The sequence below is a fragment of the Stegastes partitus genome, unplaced genomic scaffold (genome assembly GCF_000690725.1).
Source record: "Stegastes partitus isolate 25-593 unplaced genomic scaffold, Stegastes_partitus-1.0.2 Scaffold13, whole genome shotgun sequence".
NCBI lineage: Eukaryota > Metazoa > Chordata > Actinopteri > Pomacentridae > Stegastes > Stegastes partitus.
The window spans coordinates 651,972-675,225 of NW_007577744.1; the positions used below are offsets into that span (position 1 = coordinate 651,972).

The 23,254-nt window shown below is 39.5% G+C and overlaps 1 protein-coding gene across 1 annotated transcript in view; it reads left to right on the top strand.

The window, feature by feature from the left end:
• The window catches only part of mctp1a (multiple C2 domains, transmembrane 1a), a 145,020-nt gene that overhangs the window by 64,256 nt on the left and 57,510 nt on the right, over positions 1-23,254 (top strand). Inside the window, exons 3-9 of the mRNA XM_008288604.1 lie at positions 13,429-13,571; positions 13,789-13,868; positions 14,928-15,039; positions 16,675-16,713; positions 19,641-19,805; positions 20,368-20,498; positions 21,546-21,732. Coding sequence (XP_008286826.1) covers positions 13,429-13,571; positions 13,789-13,868; positions 14,928-15,039; positions 16,675-16,713; positions 19,641-19,805; positions 20,368-20,498; positions 21,546-21,732 — 857 coding nt within the window. The remainder of the gene's footprint in view (positions 1-13,428; positions 13,572-13,788; positions 13,869-14,927; positions 15,040-16,674; positions 16,714-19,640; positions 19,806-20,367; positions 20,499-21,545; positions 21,733-23,254) is intronic.

Consider the following 23,254-nt stretch of genomic DNA (forward strand, 5'->3'; position numbering starts at 1 on the left):
ATGTCTTATATCTGCAAGATCCTTTTGTGTCCCTGGAGTCCCAAACCAGGTCTTAGCTGTCATATATGTCGAGCTACCAGTGGAAGCTCTGCAGCTTTGGTGACCTCAGATGAAAACACTTTGCCCCCTGCATGCTCCCTGTGGGTGAGGTACCACAAGGTGAATCTTGTCAGTAGTCCAAGGCCTGACACACTTTCTTCCCTTTCCATCTTGCAACACCTTTGTGTACTGTATGTGTGTGTGTGTGACAGACGACGTAGAGGATGCATGTTCCTGGATTTCTTTTGACCTTCGTCTTCACTTTTTGAGAGGAAAATATCTGTGCTGTTTACAATCCAGCCTCAAGGTCTTCGATGTAGTGTTTTACCCACTGCTAAATGAACGCAGTGAAAATTCTATAGCTAAACATCAAACAATGTGGCTGCTTATGGTGTTGTAATGAGCTATATATACAACAATCAACAGTCAATGTTTGGCACTATACCAAACTTTCTAAGCTGTTTTTATCCTATTTGACTGGTGATTTGTGATTCCTGGTGACCATCTGAATTGCAGTTGTAGCTCTCTCCATTTATTTAAATTGGTGCCTGGTCTTATTACCTCGGAAAACTGCTTGGGCACAAGATGGCTGCCAAATGGCGAGATTCACCTGTAAGGATTTTTGCATTCATGTGTGCTATTACAGTTTTTGACAATGTCTGGAAACAGTATAATATCTAGTTAAGATTTGCCAGATTTATCTAGCTTTTTAAAGTAACAGCGGAGTTGTCGTTTTTCTAACTCATTGTGTTTCATAGGGCATTTAAAGTATATGACTGAACGATCCCTCTCAGACTGTTAAACTGAATAGTGGACTCCTGACTCCTGCATACTTCACCAGAATGATTTCTGCTGCCCTACACTCCTTTGCTTTGCATATACTGAAGGATAATTATCTAAATGCACCAGGTGCAGATTTCACTCGAGGTATAATTCAGTTTCATTTGGATGCTAAATATTAAATTGTTGCAATTGGAAAAGTGCTCTTAATGGAAAATGTTTCCAATTTTTAACATGCAACTACTTAAAAAAAAATAAAATAAAAAAATCGCTTGCCTGACCTTAGTTGTAAATGTGCAAAATGTTTTCATCTAAATCTATCATACGCTGATGAAGTTTTGAGATGCAGTACATACCAACTATATATTCACAACTCTAATTTGGAATGGTAATGCACGATTTGGAGCTGAAAATGTGCCTGAAACACTGAAACAGAAACACGAGCGAGTTTCGACCCATCCTATTAGACTCAGTACAATATTTTGTTTATCAGACTTAAGGCCTGTTTCTATTAATATGCATACATGTAGGATGCCTATTCTCTCTCTAAATCTGTCTCATCTGAGTAAGCTTCACATCGCCCTCCTTTACCTGATGGCTATTATTGTTCAGTTGCTACTCTCATGATGTCTTTGATTTCTCTCCCCTTGCTTACATCTTTTCTTCTCCTCCATTTTTTGAAATTCATTTCATCGTTCATTCATCGTTTGCCACAAAAAATGCAACCTTTACGATTCTGAAATGCATACACCTATATATGTAAAAGGAATAAGATGGGCTGTTGGGTAAAATGTTGGGTCACATCTCTAGCTTATTAGCAGATGAGTCAGACAGACTGATTAACAATAGGTGGCCTAAATTGACTGCTGTATCCAGGCCATTGAGACTTGTACACACAATGTAGAAACAATATTTCAACAACTGATGTGAAGCACCACATCATGTATTTTTGCCCAATTACTCTGTAAAACAGTCTATGTATTGTTAAGGTAGGCATAAGTACAATTATATATAAACAAGTGCAATTTATGGCAGCAATAGCCTGACTACCAGCCCTTAAAAATCCCTACATGATACTGTAATGTCATCCCTCTGAGATAAAGTAGTAGCCAGCTAGACAGTAATAGTCTCTGCTGTTTGCATGTGCTAACACATTTTGTCTTCATTATACGGTACATGTGTTCTGTGTGTGTGTGTGTGTGTGTGTGTGTGTGTGTGTCTATCTGCTAGTGTGTGCATATTTCAGGCTAATGTTTGTGTGAAAGTTTGCAGTGAATAGTTGTCAAAGTACGACGAGTTTCTTAAGATGCAAAACTATGCGAGATCTTGACACCACTGTCGGCATGTTGTCTCTTGTTTTATTTTAAGTGCCCTTCATTACTTTCTCACCTCCCATGTTAGTCTCCCACATGCTGTGCATGGTCTGCTTTATTTTTGTTTCTGCTCATTCAGCTCAACTGATAGCAAGAGATAATACTGTTATGCTATGTCACCCTTTAGATTTTAATTGCAGCAAGGATCATGTTGCACATTACAGCAGGTTCATTTGGGGGTAAATGTAAGAAATAGACAAAAAAGCAAACTGTCTTAAGCGTAGGGGAAGCCAAGGAATATGGTCAGTGATTGTGTGCATCCCATGACAGAATGTCTTGTCTTTGCAGCCTTCCCCAGTGCATCCTCTTTAGTAGATTGCATTCTGGGTATTGGGAAACCCCAGAGCTGCAGCCATCCGTCAGTCCTGACACTACACTTAGACCAGGAAGTCACACACATACGCTCACATTTGCAGCCTCACGCACAGAATCTACTATCTAAATGTGGAGCTGTTCCAGGCGTGCAGCTCAGGCGTGACTGAGGGTTTTATGGGGAGCTTTACTGCATTTTCCTCCTCTCCTGTTCTCACATCTCATGACAAGCATCAGTGAGCCTCCTCCATGGTGTTGTTCTTAATTATAGAGTTTTTGACAGGCAATGTGTTAAACAACTTGAATAGGTCCTCCTGCACTGTGTATCACTGATGCAGTGAGTCTCAAGAACAATCAAACGAGGTTAATATCGGGCTCTTTTTTTTTTTTTTTAACCTAACGTCCTTTTATGTTTCTGTGTACATTTTGTTTTGCTAAATTGTTAATTTAGCCTAAATTGGTTCATTTACTTCATGTCTGTGAGATTACAAACACTCTTCTTCTAGTACACTGCAATCATATAATTTCTTAAGCTATATGGTTAATGTTTTTTGTTTGTTTGTTTGTTTGTTTTCTTTTCGCAATTAATATTTTTAATCCCAAAATAGCAACCATTATATTTATTATAGATACATATTATTATGTAGGCGTTGTGTTTATTAACTTATTACCAATAACAGCAGCCCTTTTCCAGTGATCCTTAAACAGGAACACTTTCATGTAACGTAGATGCTAGTAATGACATTAATTACACCCGTGTGTTTCTGTTTTACAACAATGTTTTCAGTGGAAAATGTCCTAATTGAAGCAACTGCTTTCATTACCATGGCTACTTGCACAGACAATAGATGTATTATACATTTAATACTATCCAGGGTTTCCTCCAGCAACTGACTTGCAGAGATGTTGGGTTCTGCTCTAGGGATAATGATATATCTCATAACAGTTCACTTATTTACTTAGTGTTTTTTTTTCTTTTTTTGAAAAGGTGAGGGTAATTTACTGTATTATTTGAAATATTTGTGACTTGCAGACTTGACACATACATTGTAAATGACTGTGCAAATGTTGTTTGACTGCATGTGTTTCAGTGCATTTGGGTAGAGACGGCACAGCACAGATGCTCCAGACATTTGATTAATCATCACAGCACAACATCACTCAACAACAGCTCAGCACAAACAGTAGCTCACAAATGCATTACTGTAGATTGACATCAGGTACTGTATCTATGAAACACAAGACAGATTGGTATAGTACAACATGCTACAAACTAAGATCCTGGTGACGTAATGGTGACTAACAGTGATGTTAATCTGCTGAGAAAGATTTCTTTCACTCTTGCTACATGTACGAAACTGTAGATTCACTGAATCTCCAAGCACATATTAAATATGATATTATTTTCTGTGGTTTAAGTAAACTCAGTATTATCACATTTGAACCGTGAATAACAAGGTTATTTGGTAGGATTAAACGGCACCAATTTTAATCTGATATTATGTATTATTGATGACTTTTTAATACTTTCAGCAGGTGGTTTGTCATCCATATTCATTATATTTTGATATTCAAAATGTCATCAGCAAGTGTTAGATCTGCAAGGGTTTACTCTGGTGCAAATCCTGTTTGTTCAATTCAGTGCGTGGTTTCTCTGAGTTCCTGCTGGAATTTTGTCAGTTTTTCATTTTCTTTCCTTTTAGATTTACATTGTAAGAAAGATTTCCGTGTTTTGCTGTTGTGGTTTGCACATCATGTTAAAAAGGTTTCTCTGGAGTATGCATGTATAACACAGTGAGATTTTGCAGAGCATTTGGTAGGTGTTTATAACCTTTTCACTCATTATTAATGGATTTGGTATTTATTTATGTATTTATTTGCAGAATACTCTGCTGTGACAAAGCAAAACCAAGCTTTTGGACACCTTTGTTATGACACTCGTAACTAAGCTCCCGTGCATCTTGCTTCTATTAATGATTCTTGAGATGCTTCTACAACTTGGTTTACTTTTCCCTAATAGACCTTTTTCACATCATCTGTTGTGACATGAAATAGTGGGTAAGCACAGGTGCTACTAATCACATTAATGAAGGTTCTGAGATAGACAGGTACTTCATTAATGTGGTCAGTTGAACCTGCGCTCACCCCTTCAATGTCAAGATGGCTGCTTTGTAAAAGGTCTGTTGAATTCTTTGGAGATTATTTGGAAAGGTGTCACAGTCGATGGTGTATGTCAGAATAAAAAAAGCATGCCATGGGCTCCAGAGAATTGTCCATACCCCCGCGAGACAGGATTATGCCAAGGCACAGATCTGTGAAAAGGTACAGGAAAAATTCAGCAGCACTGGAAGCACACAGAGTATGGATAGCCTCCATCATTCTGAAATGGAAGAAGTTTGGAACCACCAACAGTTTTTGCAGACCTGTAACTGTAATACATAACAGTAAAGTAAATAAAACTAGCAGGTAACCAAGAATCCAGCAGTCATTATGATTGAGAACCTCACAGAAGGACAACCATTAGTGTAGCACTCAACCAACCAGACCTTTATGATAGAGTGGCCAGGAGTTATTCCACATGATAAAGACACATGGCAAGCTGCTGGAAGTTTGCTACAGGGCAACACTCTGACCATGAGAAGCAAAATCCTCCGATGTGATGGAACAAAAATTGAACAGTTTGGCTGCAATTACCAACCCCGTGTGAGGAGGAAACCAGACGCTAAGCCATCACCTCATTAACACCATCCCTAAAGTCAAACACAGTGGTGGCAGCATCATGCTGTGGGGATGTTTTTCTGTGACAGGGAATGAAAGACTAGTCAGACAGCGGGAAAGATGGATGTGGAAAGATAAAGAGCAAACACTTGCATGCCACCAAGAACACAAGACTGGCTTCATAAAAGCTGTGAAAGTCCTATAGTGGCCCAGCAAGAGTTTGGACCTGAACCCAATACAGCATCTCTGGACAGACCTGAAAGTAGCTGGACACCAATGCTCCCCATCAAGTCTGGTTGAGCTTGAACAATTCTGCCAAGACAAATGGGAGAAACTTCTAACAGAATGGTATGTCAAGCCTGTGGGATCATTACCACAAAGACTTGAAGCACTCATTCCTGCAAAATATGCTTTAACCAAGTATTAAGTGAACTGTCTGATTACTGATGTAACTGTTTCATTTAAGTCTCTAATTGTTAATTATTGTACTAAACCTTTTCGTAACCTGTTTTTCCTTTGTCGTTGAGGAGTATTTCATATAGATTGAAAACTGATATGACTGTATCCAGTTTACGATATGTCTGGAACATAACGAAATGTGGGGAAACTTTAAAGGATCTGAAAAATTTCTGAATGCACTGAAATTTTTCTCACAGAGTCTGATACTTATTTTTAGAGCATGATATCACACTGTCCTCTGTAGAAATCTAATTACCTGCTCATATATTATCAATTAATAATTCAGGACCGTTTTTATGCCCTGGACTGACACAGAAAGCTATCGATCATGAATGTGTAATGATTATCTACAGACTGATGATGAAAATGGGTAAGCATAATAATTAATTGTTCTGCAGATCACTGTGAATCTATATGACAGAGAAGACCCTTCATCACCATTATCATCTCATCATCTTTCACCCTGCGGTCAGCAACAAGCACCTTTCATTAGCGTATTCACAACCCTTGATCAAGATAGTGTGCCAAATGAGGCCGAATGGTTTTATTAATTTTGAACATGGCCTTAACCTCAAATTATGCCATTTTTCACTGCAGCAGAGGTCTCCTCTCCTTAACATTCATGTCTAAGAACTGTCTCTCTCCGTCCGACTGCTTCAGACAGGCGGGAGTCATCCTTTATTTTTTAAGGTTTTTTCCAAGGTCAGAGCTTTCCGTCTGTCTTGATGCCCTGTCGTCTCTGAGAACAGTAAACAAACAGGTGTTTGTCCTTCAGTCTCTCATTGTGATAATGTCAATAAATGTAGTCATGGCCCTGTAATTCAATTTTTTTGCATATTCATTTGTAAACAGAGATACAGTTGTTGACAAAACATGTGAGCGAAAGTACTGTGGTCTATAGAATGTGTTTCTCACTGACCACTTCGGTGTGAGACTGTATTCGTGTGCAATAACTGCCTCATACATTAATTATCCAAAGACATGCACAGGCACAGAGCTCTTCATCTCCCTTCATGAGTTCGTTCCCATATGTGTGAAATAAATAAATCCTCATTATTGCTTAGGGGTTTGCCAGGAGCATTGCGAAGCATACTTGCATGCACTTGGACTTTTGTGTACTCCCAGAGCAGCACTGGCATTTAAATGGATGCATTAGACTTTGATGAACCTTTCTATCTTTTAAGCTTGCCCCTGTAATGACTATTACATCACAGCCTCATGAAATCTGCTCAAGTCTAAATGGACTTGTACTTGACTTGGCTGTGTATTATTTATAAAACCTTCAAATGATCCATCATTAAAAGCCCAGAGGTCTTTGGAAAGTGAACAGTGTTTGGGAAACGTGTGGCTATGAATGAGGAGTGTTTAAAGCAATTAAAGAGAAACAATAGCTCACATAAATAAAAATCTTGTTCAGGATGTACTGTTAAATCCTATTCTGCAAAATATACTGTGTAATGTATGTTAAAACACCATCAATAACCCTGTTATTGTGCTTTTCATTCTCTGTCTAGTTTTTCAAATGCTGTTCTTTCCTGATTGTCAGTAGTGTCTACTTCCATCACATTGGCAAATTCAATATTTATATACATTTTTACTGTGACAATAATATTTTCTTGTAATACCTGAGACAAAAAGCTGTAAAAGCTCCGTAAGTGTGACTCAACACTCGTGATCATATTTGCCCCGTTGATGTTGCAAATCCTATTTTTGTGAAAAGGTAATTCTGGCCTCCTGAAAATTGAACAAGCTGCCAGATGATAATGTGAGAACAGATAATGTGAGATGCTCCATCATTTGTGTCACATTGATGTTGCAAATCCTATTTTCATTGCACTCTGAGCAAAATCGGGTTCTTGAAGAGTAAACAGGGTGTCGGATGATAACGTGAGAATATGCCAAAGCCATAACTTGCTCTAAGTACCTGCAGCAAGAAATCAACTGGAGGTTTGTGTGGGATGGCTTAATGAAGTAATTTAAATGAGAGAACTGGAGGGGAGAGAAAGAAAGAAAAGGTATGTGGGTAAACCAAGAGAGAAAGGAGGTTGTTCTATGAATGAATGAATATGTTTTTGAAGATTACACTACATTTTTATTAATAAATGGTCTCAACTGGTTTTAGCCTCCTGTGTTTGAATACAATTAAAAGCTGCAGATCAAATAGAAACATTGTTAGAAAACAACTTGACATGTGAATGACTTTTCCTCGTGGTTGTCCCTTGAGTGAGTGTGTGGTGTTGATGGATACACACTGCCTCCCATTGGTAATGGCTGGTGTAAATGTAAGAGATGAATCTGCACTTTACTAGTCCACACCTCACTGGAATGACATTATGCTAAGAATACTGCTTTTCTTTTATTGCTTCTGTAATATATGAATTTGCTGGTAAACCTGTTTGCATTTGAATGTTTTGTTCCAAACATTGTGGGCTGGTGAAACTCCTATATGAACATTTTCCTTTTTTACACAACTGTAATAATTATCATTTCAGATGTATATGTACACACACGCGCGCACACACACACACACATATGTACTTACTATGTGAATATGTACCGTATGCTCATCTCGTAGCTGTACATGTAAACAACGTCCTGACAGCAGTCATAGCAAAGGAGTTGTCCTCTGTGCCTGTGGAAAATAAGAAACAGTAGTTTAAAGTATAAGAGAAAGTGAGAGAGCGAGCAGCGCGGAAGCCACTGGTGATATTGTATGGACTCTACAAGTATATGAGGAGGCATTAGCTGTGGAGTATACTCTAGTTTGTTTTAACTACAGTCATGGATTCACCCTTCAAACCTACCCTTATGTTAATGCTGCACTCCAGGCTAGATAGGTCTGATAATGGAATCAAGCATTAAAGGCTCATTTTATAACATTTGACCGTATGCTTTCGGGGTGTATGCTTGAACTGTAATTGAAGAGTTGGAATCATAGTTGGAGGACTGGTGATTTCTGTTTCTTAATCACAATTTAAAATGCTGTTTGTAATGTTTTGTTAATTCTTGTATTAAATGACCATTCACAGGGTGATAGAAGGTTTTACTCGTGTGGGCTTTTGCTACATTTAGATCACAGATTGTGCTTTTATGGTTGCTGCGGGCCCAGGTGTCTGGCATGGCAGTCTGGTTTACTGACAACGAGACACAGGGAGCAGTATTTTTATGACCGCTGCCCAGTGGGTGTTGAGAAGAGATAAATGTACGACGTTTGATGTTCGCAGCTGCCTGTCTATAAGACAGAATGCTGCTAACTAAAAGAAATTATGGGCTTTTAGGTGTGTCTGCGTACCACAGTTAGGGCAACTTTACCTGCTCTGTACAACGCTTGATAAGCTCATAAATACTTTTATCCCTACTCTTGGCAACTGTTACATTGTTAGCAGTTGCATTGTTGCATTGGCATAGCATGATCTCAGTGAATAGATTAATACCTCGATGTGACGCACACAGTGTCTGTCTGTGTCTTTGGCAGTTTCTTGTCACTCAGTCACTTGCTTGTTCAGTCGCTCAGCAGTCTGTGGAGCCAGCGGGTGTTTCAGGAAAGAGGATTAGGAAGTTCACCACATCTTTCATATCATAGTTCAGCAAAATCATGGATTTTCAGTTACAACAACCCGGCTGACAGAAAAGCCCTTGTTCAAAATAAAGAGTTTACAGTGTCTGTTGCTATGGTAGCCTGTGCTCTTAGACTAACCTGGTATATGACACTTTACTTAGCACCTGGTGTTAAAGACACCCTCTGGTGAATATCCAGTTTTTTATCTTGTTAACTTGTTCCTGTGGTGCTTTTTATATGCTGTGAGATGCATTATGAGAAAAGTACGCAGTCCGTTTCATAGCTGCACATTTCCATTTTGAAGCTGTGGAGTACCAATGACAGTCTCAAAAACACAGATTCAGTCAGGTTTCATACATAACCCACTTCTCTGCTCCGTCAGTGGTGGGCAACATTAGGTAATGTTAGCCGCCTAATGACAAACTCTCAGACACAGGTTGCAAAACAAACTCCAAGTTTGCACAAAAAGCAATCATTCCAGTAACGCCTCTCCAGCCAAACAAGAATGTGGCCAACTTTGGGTGAAAGGGCATTGGAGTCATACTAATGAGATACTACATCAGTTCTAACATCAGTGGTCTCCTGTTGGTTCTACTACAACACTTTGAGGAAAAAAGGCTTAACATATTGTTGAAGTGAACTTGATAAATGTTTTTGTTGGAGCTCTCTTTTTGGTTTATTTGTCCCACAGCAAATAGAGATCAGTGTTATATGTCCAGGCTGGACGTTTTGTTGAAAATAAGGTTGTAGCGCATTGGAAGGAGACATTGTCTGTGCTTAAACAATGTGTTGTTGTTGTTGTTGTTGTTTTTACGATTCTGGGAAGTTAGAATCTTTGATAATCTTTGCACCTTTACTCAGGTAGCAGGTGCAGTGCACGTCATGCTTTGTGGAAAAAGGCTCATCTGTTATGTTGACTCTTCTGTTATACACCCACCTTGAGCACACAAATGAATCAAAACAAGGAAATAAATTATTTAAATCATGGGGATGAATCGTATCTTGTATGCATGCAATAGCATTTCAAGCCCTCTGAAATAAATTGTGGCCATGATATATATATATATTTTTTCCCTCTCTCTTTGGCCACTCCTGGGCTCTGCACTAATGCCACTCAACAGCAGAAAAGCAGAAAATCATGATCCCATGGCTCCACTTCGGTACCTACAGCTTTTACCTTTGCCAGTTTATCATTGTGTGGTGACACATTTCCTCCTCATACCGAGTCTCCCATTACCAAGCACTTCCATTTCATAGCCTTCTGCCTCCAAGGTGGACAAATGTCCATGGTGTGCCAGTCCATTAAACCTGCTGTCTTGAACCCCATCTGTTTTTTAGGCATTCACGTCAATCACTATTCATTCTTCAAGGGCTTATTGATCTTACAATACCTATAGCTTATTGACCTGTCTGCCCAGCAGGCCTCATTTGGAAAAATTAATCACTTATTTCTTCATGGACTTTCTCCAGGGGTGTGAAGTCTTTTGAAAAATTTGATGTAAATGTCATACATAGTAGTAGATTTTCAAGACAGCGCATCTCCAATCACTCCTCTGTGCTGTACCCACACTCGCTCATATTCAGCCGTCACCCACCTACAGCACCAGCCTTTTCCATTTCATACTTTTCTGCCTGTGTGTGTTTATGGCCCTATAAAGCTGGCACTGTGGGATGCGGAGACTCTGAGTCAGTGATGTGTGTCAGAAGAATATTGACCTGCTGGGACACAGAAAGAGAACGACATAGAGAAAGAGACCTGCTGCACTTTTAGAGATTAGTGGTCTTTGCCTCAAGGTGTGGTTTGGGACCATTTTTCTTTAGTCTTGTATTTTTTTTGATAGCTTGTACGGTATCAGCTCATGTCCATAACACAGTTGTTTTTTTTGTCCTATTTTTTTAACAAGCAAATAGATCAAATGATTCTTCGCAATTCTCCATTGTTTGTTTTACTACATAGTATCCATCCCAGAAATTTGTGGCTATATCCATTTTCTTCGCCTCCTTAGTCTGTCATTTGTGTTCCCCTGCTGCAGCTTCCCTACAGTGATATGTCGAGGGCAGCAGTGTGTAAAAGTGTCTGTGTGTGTCTAGTAGCTCTACTGGGGAGCATGAGGGTATCTGAAGTTGTTTTAAATGTGAAGAATTGGACATCTTTACCCAGCAGACCAGTGTTAGTGCATATTTTGCTGTTGCTACTTCAGAGCTTTCTGGCAGCTAAAAGTCACATCAGCAGTTTTTACTCAGACAAATCAGATTTTATGCTTTTGTTTTTAATGTGGTGAAGAGAACCACTGACAAATGATTATTGAGCGCCCTCCACATTTAAATACTATACAGAATATAATTTTATATTACAGTCCATATAATTACTTGCTTTTCATTATCAAACCATATCTGTTTGCTCACATTTCTTTCGGTCTTGTCATTACTCTTCTTTACTGCCTCTAATAAGCATCAGGGAAGTCATTATGTGGGAGTTAGACATTTGCTGTTAGACTCTGTCTTGAACAGATGAGAAGCGTGCAAACACTGCATCCACACTGGCATATGGCTGCTTATAATCTTCACCACTAATAAGCATCTTGTACCATAGAGTGAACTCTTCGTGCAGTATTCCTTTAGATACTGGTGGACAGGATCGATCACAGGCACCACTTATGCAAAGTGTGTGCATGAATGAGAATTGCTTGATAATAAGATTTTTTCCGTCCCTTGCTGCTTCCTTGATAATCACTTTGGTCACAGTGGATGATAACACAACACGTATTCGAGACACGCTTCAGTACAAACAAACAGTCACACCAGGATACCGTTTCAGTAGAAGCTATTGCTCATCATCTTCACTGCTAGTCAAGTCAATTAGATTTCATTTATATGGCCAGATATCTATCCATGTAAGCATTTTCTGTACTTACTTTACCCTGTGGAGGGTCACAGGGGCCTGGAGCCTATTCCAGATGACATAACGCTAAAGACAGTGTATACTGTGGACAGGTCACCAGTCCATCACAGGCCAGAACACAAAGAGACTGACAGCAATGCACGCTCACAATATGGCTAGTGTAGAATCATGAGTTAACCTAATATGCATGTCTTTGGACTGTGGGAGGAAGCCGGAGCACTCAGGGAAAACCCACGCAGGCTGAAGGAGAACATGCAAACTCCTCGTCCAATATCACAAATCACAAATTTTCCTAATTGGGTTTTACAATCTGTAGAGCATGTTACCCCCCCCCCCCCATTGTTATATAATGTGATATACAGTAAGTAATATTTATAGTGTTTGTGTATGAACTGCGTATTTATGTGGGTCTGTGCATTCAAAGAAAGTTGTTTTTATCAGAGAAAAATGCTAGTCTTTATGTAATTTTAATGTCCATTATATAATCAAAGTTTGAATTATATATGCTGAAGTTTTACATTTCAAAGTCTTGTCTTGGCACGCTGTCTTGCTATAAGTTTGGGTTGGCAGAAACGCAGTCGACAGAAGGATCAGTCCCATTAAGCAAGGCAATAAAATGTAGATTTAGAACTATGTATCTTTTTATTTTCCTTAGTCATCATGATAAATGGTGAACACGTTGTGAAAATAAATGATAGATTCTAGCCTGTTTGTATATCTTGCACAGTACAAAGTACAAAGTGTGTATTTGTGTGTTGATATTTATAGATAAAAAAAATTAACTGTTTGCGTGTGCTTAAATGTGATACAAGTGTAAGTCAATGCCACCACCTAGTGGCGACATAGAGACACTGCAATGAACAACTTTAAATAGTGGCATTGATCATATGACTACAACAGAACCTGAGTCACATGACATGCCTGATTCTGTCCTTAGGGCTTCAGAGTAGCCTGTCTTTATGTCTATGTTTAAGAATGATTTTAAAGAGAGAGAGAGACAAAAAACATATATTTTCTTGTCACTGTACGACAGCAGCAATAGAAAGACATTGTGCAACATATGCACTTTGATTATTCAATTATCCATGGGCAACTATGTGGTAACTACTTTATTGCACTCCTGCTAATAGGTACTTCCACTTTGACCACTGATAGAAGCTGGAGAAGGTGAACTGCTTAGACTTTTAATGCAACCTAAATGCTTTTACCGTGTACCTTAATTTTGTAAATACTCTTCCTAATATAAGCTCACAGTGTTTCTCTTTGTTTGATTTCTTTCTACTTAGGAACCAGTGACCCATATGTGAAGTTTAAGATTGCAGGGAAGGAGGTGTTCAGGAGCAAAACCATCCACAAGAACCTCAACCCAGTATGGGACGAAAGAGTAAGCCTTCTCGTGGAAACCCTGAGGGACCCTCTGTATGTCAAGGTACAGTCGACAGTCAAGTTCTACATTTCAAATGTCATCCTATTCCAATGTAATATGCTGTTTAATTTCATACAGTCTCAGAGGATATAAACTCTCTGTGCAAGCTTCTGTTTGATGAAGGTTATGACAAGTCAATGTGAAAATAATGTCAAACAACCCATGCAAAGTGGTGTTGACGGTCTTGTGCTGACAGCTGCTGTTTATTTTCTCTTTGTAGGTCTTTGACTATGACTTTGGATTTCAGGATGATTTCATGGGCTCAGCGTACCTCCATCTGGAATCACTGGAACATCAGAGGTCTCTGTCTGTTTTAACTCCCTATTTTCCCTATTTATACTTCCTTCTTTTCTTTCCACTAACACCCTACGCACCTTCAGTGTCTTACTCTACTATTAGCTAAACCACTCTGTGACTCTGCTGAATGTATTTGAAGTGCTAAATTGGTAGCTGCACTCCATCAGTAATGAGCATGTTCAGGAAAACTGATGTGTCAATATTCAACAAATAATGAGACGTACAACTCTCTCCAACGAGCTTTACTTGATTGCTTGCGATGCAGTCACTTGGATCAATGATGGGCTTTGGCCTCCCTCTAGTGGTGATCCTTGGCAATTCTCTTCTTGACTTCAATCATTAAATTGCATAGAGATGTATAGAGTTTAATTACCAAACGTATTCATTCATATACTGTGATATGCAATAGTGTGTTTGTGTGTCATGTTATTTAGTGCAAATATCTCAGTTGAAAAGAATGATTTAATTCTTCCTGGCTTGTTTCACCTCTGGTTGGGTTGAGGGTGGATAAAGCTAAGCTTGCCACAGACCTTTTCAGTGGCACACAATGGGTGTGACAGTTGGCCAGCATACATAATAGACCATTTTCACAGGGGGCATTTTGACCTGCCATAGAAGGAGGTGCTAGCACAGGTGTGTAATTGATAATATTAAAAGCAAGTGCATGCCATTTAGGTGAGCCAACTCCATGGCCTTTTTATTTTGCATGCTGGATCACTGCCATTGCTTTACGGGACACTTGATGGAGCTGAGCCACTATTGATAGAATTTGTTTGATCTGTGTTTTTTTGTCTTTTCTCTGACAAATGCAATTGTCTGCCATGAAGAAATGATTTACCAAGGCCCTGAAAAGTAAAAAAGCTAAATGAAATGCAGTTGTCAATCATTTTATTACTTAGATTTGTGCCTTTCCCAGTGTGACATGTCAAAATGACATCCCTGAATGCATTTTTTTTCTCTCTCAAAATTCAGCATTCGTGTTTGGAACCTTTGTAGTGCATGGATATGAATGTGCAGCACTCATGTAATCACAGTTCACCTTTTTACTGTGCCTCCCTGTAGGACACTGGATGTGACGCTGGACCTGAAAGACCCACAGTACCCTGAACATAACCTGGGCAGCCTGGAACTAGCTGTAACTCTATCACCGAAGGAGGGAGACGTGAAGGATGCTGTAAGAAATCAATATGAGCTTTCTGTCAGATTATTCATTCATCTCTATCTTTACCATGTACACTACATATCCTCCTTATTCTGTGGAATCATTCTTCTGTATCTTGCTTTCCCTAATGTTAATCAGTATTGATATGATTCACCAAAATAAGGAATATGTCTCACATACTGTAGCCAAATATAGAAGAATCCTAAATACTCAAGTTAGTCCTTTTAGGTACTAAACCAAATACATCAATATAATTAGTTTAAATAAGTTTAATAACATTGATAAAGTTCAGCAAGAGTGTCATTAGTCGGGAAACTGTGTCTTCATACTTCAGAAGCTCACTGTGTGAACTGGAATGTGCTGGCTTCGTTCAGCCTCAGTTGCTGGAAACTCTTCAACTCAGCAAATACATATGCATAAACACAAGTGTAATTAATATGTTGTGTGGAAAAGTTACATGTTCAAAGAGCACCGGATCCTCTTCCTAATTATGTTGGCTCGTGCCTCTGCGGACATGCTCGATGTTTCAGAGTTGCATTTATTTCTGTTCAATTATTTGTTTGGTTAATTGGACCCCTGCATGCTTGATTCAGAACAAGGCAGAGTCATGGGGGAAATATTCTATTCCTTTTGATCTGATGTCTTAATTCTGCTGCTTATTTAGTACTGTAGTTCAGAGAGTCCACATTTGACAGAACAAATAAATTCTATTTAGGTTAAGCATCATTTTGGATTTCTCCAACTGTGAAGAAAATGAGTACAAGGTTATACTAGCAAATTCTCTTTGTTGCCATCTACTGGTATGGAAGGGGAAGGTGAAATAGAAATCTTTAATACACTTAAAAATGATGTTAAACTTCTAATAATCCAGTGATTTGGTTAGTCATACACTGTCAACAGTGTTTTTGTGTTTAAGCATCTGTTTCAAATTCATGAATGTGCAGATGACATGAGGGAATTGTGTGTATTTCTTTATGTACTTGAAAATAGTCTTCAAATTTCTATTTTTTCATTGATGCTTACATTTAAATCACAGAGCTAAGCCACGTTTATGACAAAAAAAACAAAACAAGGCCACAGTTTGAAATACACGTCAAGACCGACAACAAAACTGACTGCATTTTTGACCACATTCCTCATTCCTATGCCTTGCCAATACGAATGGTGTTTTGTGTGCAGTACAGTGCAGTGCTAATCTGTTTTTCAAGGTGATTCTGCATTGTTGGATCCAGACAAGTAAAAGCCCAGTAAACTAAATAAGTAAGCAGCAGTGAATTTTAGTTTCTGTTATTTTTGTTTGTTTGTTTGTTTTTGGGAAGGGGTTGGAATGGAAATAGGTAGGTAAAAGTATCAAGTGTGACACAAACCAGAGCTACTGTATATAATGTACATACATCTGTGTGTATGTGTCTGTCTATGCATGTCTGCAAATATAAATACTTCATATTACTATCTGACAAGTAATAGCGCTTATACACTCCCTGCTTCCTTAACTTGCATGATGATAACTGTCCCCTTAACCCCCCCTTGCACCAGGCCAGGGCTAACATCTGAACTTCATACACTCCATACCCTCTAACCTCTGGTCCTTCAGCTCTAAGGGGAGACAGTGGGGGGCGCTCTGTAACCGCTTTGTCTCATTTACAGACCATGCTTTTGAGAAGGAACTGGAAACGATCTAGTAAGGTAAACTAAAACAGCATGTAACTCCCAAACTTCCAAGTGTACTGTAACCCCACTACCGACCGCACTGCACCTCACCTATCCTTCTTCACCGGTGTCCTGGTACATGGATGGAGTCTCTCTGGCCCTTTCCCTTCCTCCCTCCTTTTCCTCCTTCCACAGTGGTATTTGCAGTTTTTTTTTTCTTTTTCCCCTTGACAGTTATTTAGTTCTCATCGTCACCAGCTTATTTTCCGCAAGCTGCAATATGCTACCTGCTACGTGCTTCACCTGATGGGATGTAAGCTCTTTTTTTGGAATGCAAGCGCAACTGAGCCTAAATGTTAACTGTACTGACATGTGTGAAGGCAAGTCGTAAAATATACACACACACATCAAAGGTGGAAGTAATGAGTGATGTTCTTGTTATATTTCAGCCTTTGGATTGGTGACATAAGAGCTATGCAGTTGAGGTTTTTGCATCATCAGACTTTGTGCTTTTCAGCTGTCAAAATTATCCAGTGCTTCTGCTCAACCTAAAGTCTCAGCTTAATATCTTAATATTTCTTCCACCTTTGATCTGCTCAGTGTATTGCAGCTACTGTGTGAGAAAATAAAGCAACTGATACATATTTAGGGGTTTTAAAGGAGTCCTGTACAGCAAATCAGCTGTAAAAATCCAAACTGATTTTTGATTTTGTTTACTGATTATAGGACACTCTTAGACCCCTTTACATCAAGTAGAAATCTTTGACTGTCATATTATTTTGAGTTTCCATCTTGCTATGCATAAGAGATTGCTATCTTTTCATTTCATTTTTTTGTGATTCTTGTTGGCTGTCAGGTTAACCTGAAGGCATGCTGGGCGAGGTTCTGCTTCGTGTTATTGACATGCATGAAGCACTTTTTCAGCCAAATGCAGCAACATTAGTGTCAGGGCTAATTTTGTGCTCAAAGTTAGGTTTATTTACAGCTTTGTTTACTCATGTTTCACTTCTATAAATTTTGTCACTGGCAGGGAAACAGACTGTATCTGAAAACTCCGTTTTACTTTGACGCAGTCTCCTGAATTGCACCTAGAGGCACTGAGTGTTTCCTTAACTAGCAGTAAAAAGTTTGATACCACCAAGAGACATACATTTGAAGTGTGCCTGGTTGGAGGTGGGCAGACGTCCTGCTGTATCGTGCTTCCCCGAACCAATCTTTTGAAGCCTCCAAACTGGGCCACCCCGCCTGTGACTCGGGAATTAGCTCAAACACTGATAACTAGTTACTGTGCTACCCCACCAAAAAAGGCGCTGCTCCTGAGTGCCTCCCTGCCTCTGTGCTCGACGGCATACAGTGCACGGTTATTTTTACACAACTGCTTCTTTTTAATGAAACATATATGAGTGTTGAACCCGCTATAGAAGACACAAACTTTTCAAGAAGTAGTTTGAGATAATAATTAGGAGCCAGAGGCATATTAAATCCAGGTCTCTAACTTTACCACTGGGCAAAATTCTTATTTTGGCACTTCAAATGTTTTGCTTCTTCCAAAAAGGGCTGACAAAAGTTGAACCATGTGCAAGGCAGTATTAGCTCTTAAACTGCACGTTAGTATCTCTTATGAGACTTTCAGCCTCTGAACATCTTTGTGCATGATCTCTATCCTGCTGTGCTCTGGCAGTGGGATACGGGTTCCCACTCCAAATAGCCCATGGTTTTCTGTAACAAGAAATATGTGGCAACAATAACAAGGAAACAAGGGAAAGGGATTGTGCTCCAGTAGGACATTACAGTGACCTCTCGTCATTAGCATACAGTGTGTTAGTAGCAAGTGAACAGGAGAAATGAAAGATGTGGGAGTTGCTGTATGGGAGGTTGGCTTTATTGCAGGGAGCTATTCGCATTGTTTAATGTCTGGAGAATGGAAATTAAGAGGCTCCGTCTCCAGATCAAAGGCCTGTGCTTGCGAGGCAGGGTTTGTTCAGAGTTTAATGAAATTCACCCGCAAAACAAAAGCTATGCTAATAAATTCTCCCTAACGAGGAAGGAGGAGAGAGAAAGGCAGAGGGAGAGAGAGAGAAGGAGAGAGAGAGAGAAGGGGGGGGAGAAGGATGTGTATTTGTTTGACAAATAAATACCCTGCTCTTTGTTTTAGTGAAGGATACTGACATGATTCAAAGAGAGGTTAAATAGGCCTGTAAGTGCTGAGAAAACTGTTTAGGAAAAAAAGGAACTTAAAATATGGAGAATGATCAATCTGAATTTGCAGAGCTGTCAGCTTACAGTACAGCCAGATGGAATAAAAAATGTACAGAAGTACGCTATAACAGCTTCTCAGTGGTTGCCCGTTTTGGAGGAGACAGCCTACAAATCACTTTTCTTGTATTTATTTATTTATTTGTTATTATATTTAGAATTTGTGGGGGGAAAAAAACAAAAAAATACAGACTGATGTAATAAGATATACATGCCTGTGCAGGCTGTAAGCTATTTTCTCAACATTAGATTCTCAGGAAACAGGAAATAGAAAGACGTTACAGTAAATGCTCTGTCCATGCAAATGTGGGTAAAATGTAACTACTAGAAGTGGTGGTGCTTGTCAGAACTCCCAAGAGATTGTTCAGGATTTTAGACTTACGATGATTGAATAAGTAATTTATAGTGATGTCCTGGCATGTCCGGTGAGCTTACACCACAGAAGTAAAGGATCTCATTTTGTGTTTAAGTGTTACCTTGTGTGTTTTGCCTGCTACTTTCTGTGTTGTCTCAGTTTATGTAATATTGGTTATTTTCCTGTGGACAAAGTGTAAAATATACACGAGCCATAATTCTATCTTGGGGGCTAATTAATGCCTACTGTATGTGTTTATTTTGTGGACGTTTGTGTACATGCTTGCACATGTATAAATGCACACATTTGTGTAAATGTGTCTGTTGAATGTGTGTGTGTGTGCCTGCTGCAGTATCAGAGTATGCGTCTGTCAGATGTGCACAGAAAAGCCCAGCTGTGGCGAGGTATAGTCAGCATCAGTCTGATAGAAGGTCGCGGCCTGCAGCCGATGGACACCAACGGCCTCAGCGACCCTTATGTCAAATTCAGAATGGGTCACCAGAAGTACAAGAGCAAGGTAAACACACTCCTGTTTAATCATGTCTTCTTCTTTCAACTGGTCTCACCATGTAAATATGAATAAGGCTTTTATGTGTTGCCCTCAGATCAAAATACAAAAGGGACATTTTTTTGTTTTATTTTCTAATTTCCAGCACACAATGGAGCTAATGAGACTCAGTCATACATTTTAATGACAAGCTATGTTATGCACAGTTGAGTATTGCTCAATAGTAAAATAACTTTTAAATGTCTGTATAGATGGAGTATTTTTGCATTAAGAAAATGATCTCCTCTTTCCTTGTTCCTACAAAACACCATAGTGAATATAATTACCCACACACTTCATTATCTTATTGAGTTTAGTCTTTTCCTCATTTTTGACTTGTCAAGAATTGAGTGTCACCTTTTAGTTTGTTTTTACTGTCTTCTAAGGTCACATTCAGAGCCTTTTGAATCAGTTAGTCTGTAAACTATCCGTATTTCTCTAGCCGTATCAGCTTATGTTTACAGTTTATCACAAACACGTACCTTGTACAAACATTTCAGACACGATATCTATCTTTTTGTGGTTTATTCAGACAATTCCCAAAACGCTAAACCCGCAGTGGCGAGAACAGTTTGATTTCCACTTGTATGAGGAGCAAGGAGGCTACGTGGACATTACAGTTTGGGACAAAGATGCTGGAAAGAAGGATGACTTCATGGGAAGGTACAGCGATCTTCACCAATCTTTCTGGATATGTAGTTACCTCAGTCTTTCCTGATTTTACAGATTGACATGATTGACATGACAGATTACAGGTGTAACTTGCCAAAATTACATATAGCTTTGGCTTTGGTTACTTATACGGAAAAAGTTTGCAAAATGTCAGCATTTGCAGTTGTTTTAGTTCAAATTGGCCATCTATATAATATTTATGGATTTGCTCTTTTTTTTTGCCCACTCTACAGCATAGATTATTGCAGTGTATAGCAATATTGTCCAGATTTACATACTGGACGATTTCCTCGTGAAAATGTGTGTTGCCTAGTTTTTCATCCGGATAAAGACGCTTGAGCAAGACTTTACTTTGAACTCTTTGATCCAAGTCCAGTAATCACTATTGGCCTACCTTGATATTAACTGTAGCTATATTAAGAGCATGTCAGAAAATCAATGCAGAAGTTCAAAGAAGATGCTCTCAAGTGCCTGCTTAAAGGTATTAATTTTGCCGGCTTTGGCTGAGTTGTCTTCAGTTGCTTATATCCTCCATACACGATGCTCAGTATGTGTTTACTATTATTAGGCTGTTGCTAATGCTGTGCTCCAGCGCAGCGTGTGATGTATAATGTGTTTTTGATGATATGATAACAGAGAAACAGAGAAGACACTTTATTTCTAAGAGAGAATTAGAGATTTGTTTTTGTGTGTTTTCTTTGTGAACTTTGACATTGTATCTGTGTAGATTCAAGGACATCCAGGTAATTCTAGGTGCTTTTGTAGAAGGCAACTGGACGTTTCACTTCTTGTCAGAAGCCTTTAGGACCATAAGGGAGTCCAGTTGCCTTCTACTGGATTTATAGATTCTCTGTGGTTATTATTACCAGACAGACAATTTTTCTGCAAACGTCAGCCCCAGAAATGGCTACACTACATTTTGTTAGGTTTAGTCTGTATGACTTAGCTTCATCTTACACAGCCTCTGTCTCAGCTTCTCCCCACAAATGTACAGCACTGTGTCATTTTGCTTCCGTTTTTTTTCATGCACTACTTCAGGTGTACAATCGACTTGTCGGTTCTCAGTAAAGAACACACGCACAAGTTGGACCTGCCACTGGAAGAAGGCGAAGGCGTGCTGGTGCTGCTGGTTACACTCACTGCTTCGGCCGCTGTTTCCATCTCAGACCTGTCAGTCAACATGCTGGATGACCCGCACGAGAGACACCAGATCACGCAGAGATATGTGAGTTAGTTCTAAAGTAAGAATGGCCAGTCGCCCACTGTATATTGCTGATTGACCATTTACCTGATGCTGTTGCTTCTTTTTTGTATTGATGACTATATTTGTGTGTGTGTTGACATGCCCAAGTGGCAAAGACAAAGGAAAGCATTGTTTCTCTTTTGTCATGAGTCAGATTGACGTGTCAAACAACAACTCCCTCGCACATTTATTGTCAGACTTCTCATTGTTATGAAGCCACAATTTATTCACATTTCATGAAGACTCTTACTTATTCATCAAAAATAGTTTCTATGTTGAGATTTGCGGCTGTGGTTTATAGTTAGACGATGTGGCTAGCAGACACAATACAGTGAAATGAATGAACGCCGTGGTTGAGAGGTCAGGGACGAATACGGGAAATCTCTTAAAGGCAGATTTGTTTGGATTAACTATTGGAAAGTACACAGGGTCACATTGCTGGTTTGTTTCTGTTGTGATGATTCATGCAGCAGGTACCGTGTAGTAGCACTGTAGCAACAACCTGCAGTGATCTCTGTGTGTTGTGCATTTATGATGAATGTGCTCAGCCTCAGTCTTTTGAGTGTAAAATGCCGTAGCTTGGTCTCCACTCGCTATGAAGCTTGCTTGATTTGAAATTAGTATTAGAGAGAGGGAGAGAAAGAAGGAGAAAGGCAGAGAGACCTTAGGCCCCATCTGCTCCAGGAGGCCCTCCACCCAACACAATGGTTTCATGTCTTTGTCTTAGCCTTGTTAACCCTTCACACCCTGTCATCCTCACTTCTTGCGACAAAGACACTTACACAACTCACATGGATTTCAATAGATTTCATTCACTGACAGCCAAGACATGGAACACTTCTCTGTGCATCAGCAGAATTCTGTGTGGTGTTGGCTCCTAATCCTGCAGCCATATTTGCTTGCAGCAATGACTAACAAGATATTTGTTCACTTAATCTTCTCGTTTACTATTAGAAAAAGTTACATTTTTTCACCTGTTATATTTAATCGTCCAGGAGGGTTAATGGAAAATAAGTTAAGAGTATTACTTATTTGCATGTGCTTGTGAAAGTGTAGGTTGACTGTGTTCGTATAGGTTGTGTTTGTGGGATTATAGGATATGTTCGATTCCAGTGAATGGTACTTCCCCAGCTTGTGTGTGCTTGCCTCCATCAATGTGCGCGTAAGCTCCAGTGGCCGAACATCGGTGCCACGACCTACATAACCGTGGCGGTGCCTTATTGGCTAGCCACAGGAGGTCGACCGCTTTGCTTCGCGCTGCAGGAACCACCCAAAATCAGAGGGGGGAGCTCTAGGACTGAGACACAAGCACGCTGCGCCTCTCCTGACTGTCACAAAATGAGGGCGGGGAAAGCGAGTGTATGTGTGTGTGTTTGAGTGAATGTGTGTAATAGGGGGCGAGAGGTAAAGGGTGAGGGTTGCACCGGGAAGGGAAGGCGTGTAAAATGAAAAGAAAAAGCTATTTCACCTCTCTCACAACTCGTGCAGACCCCGTTTTTCTGCT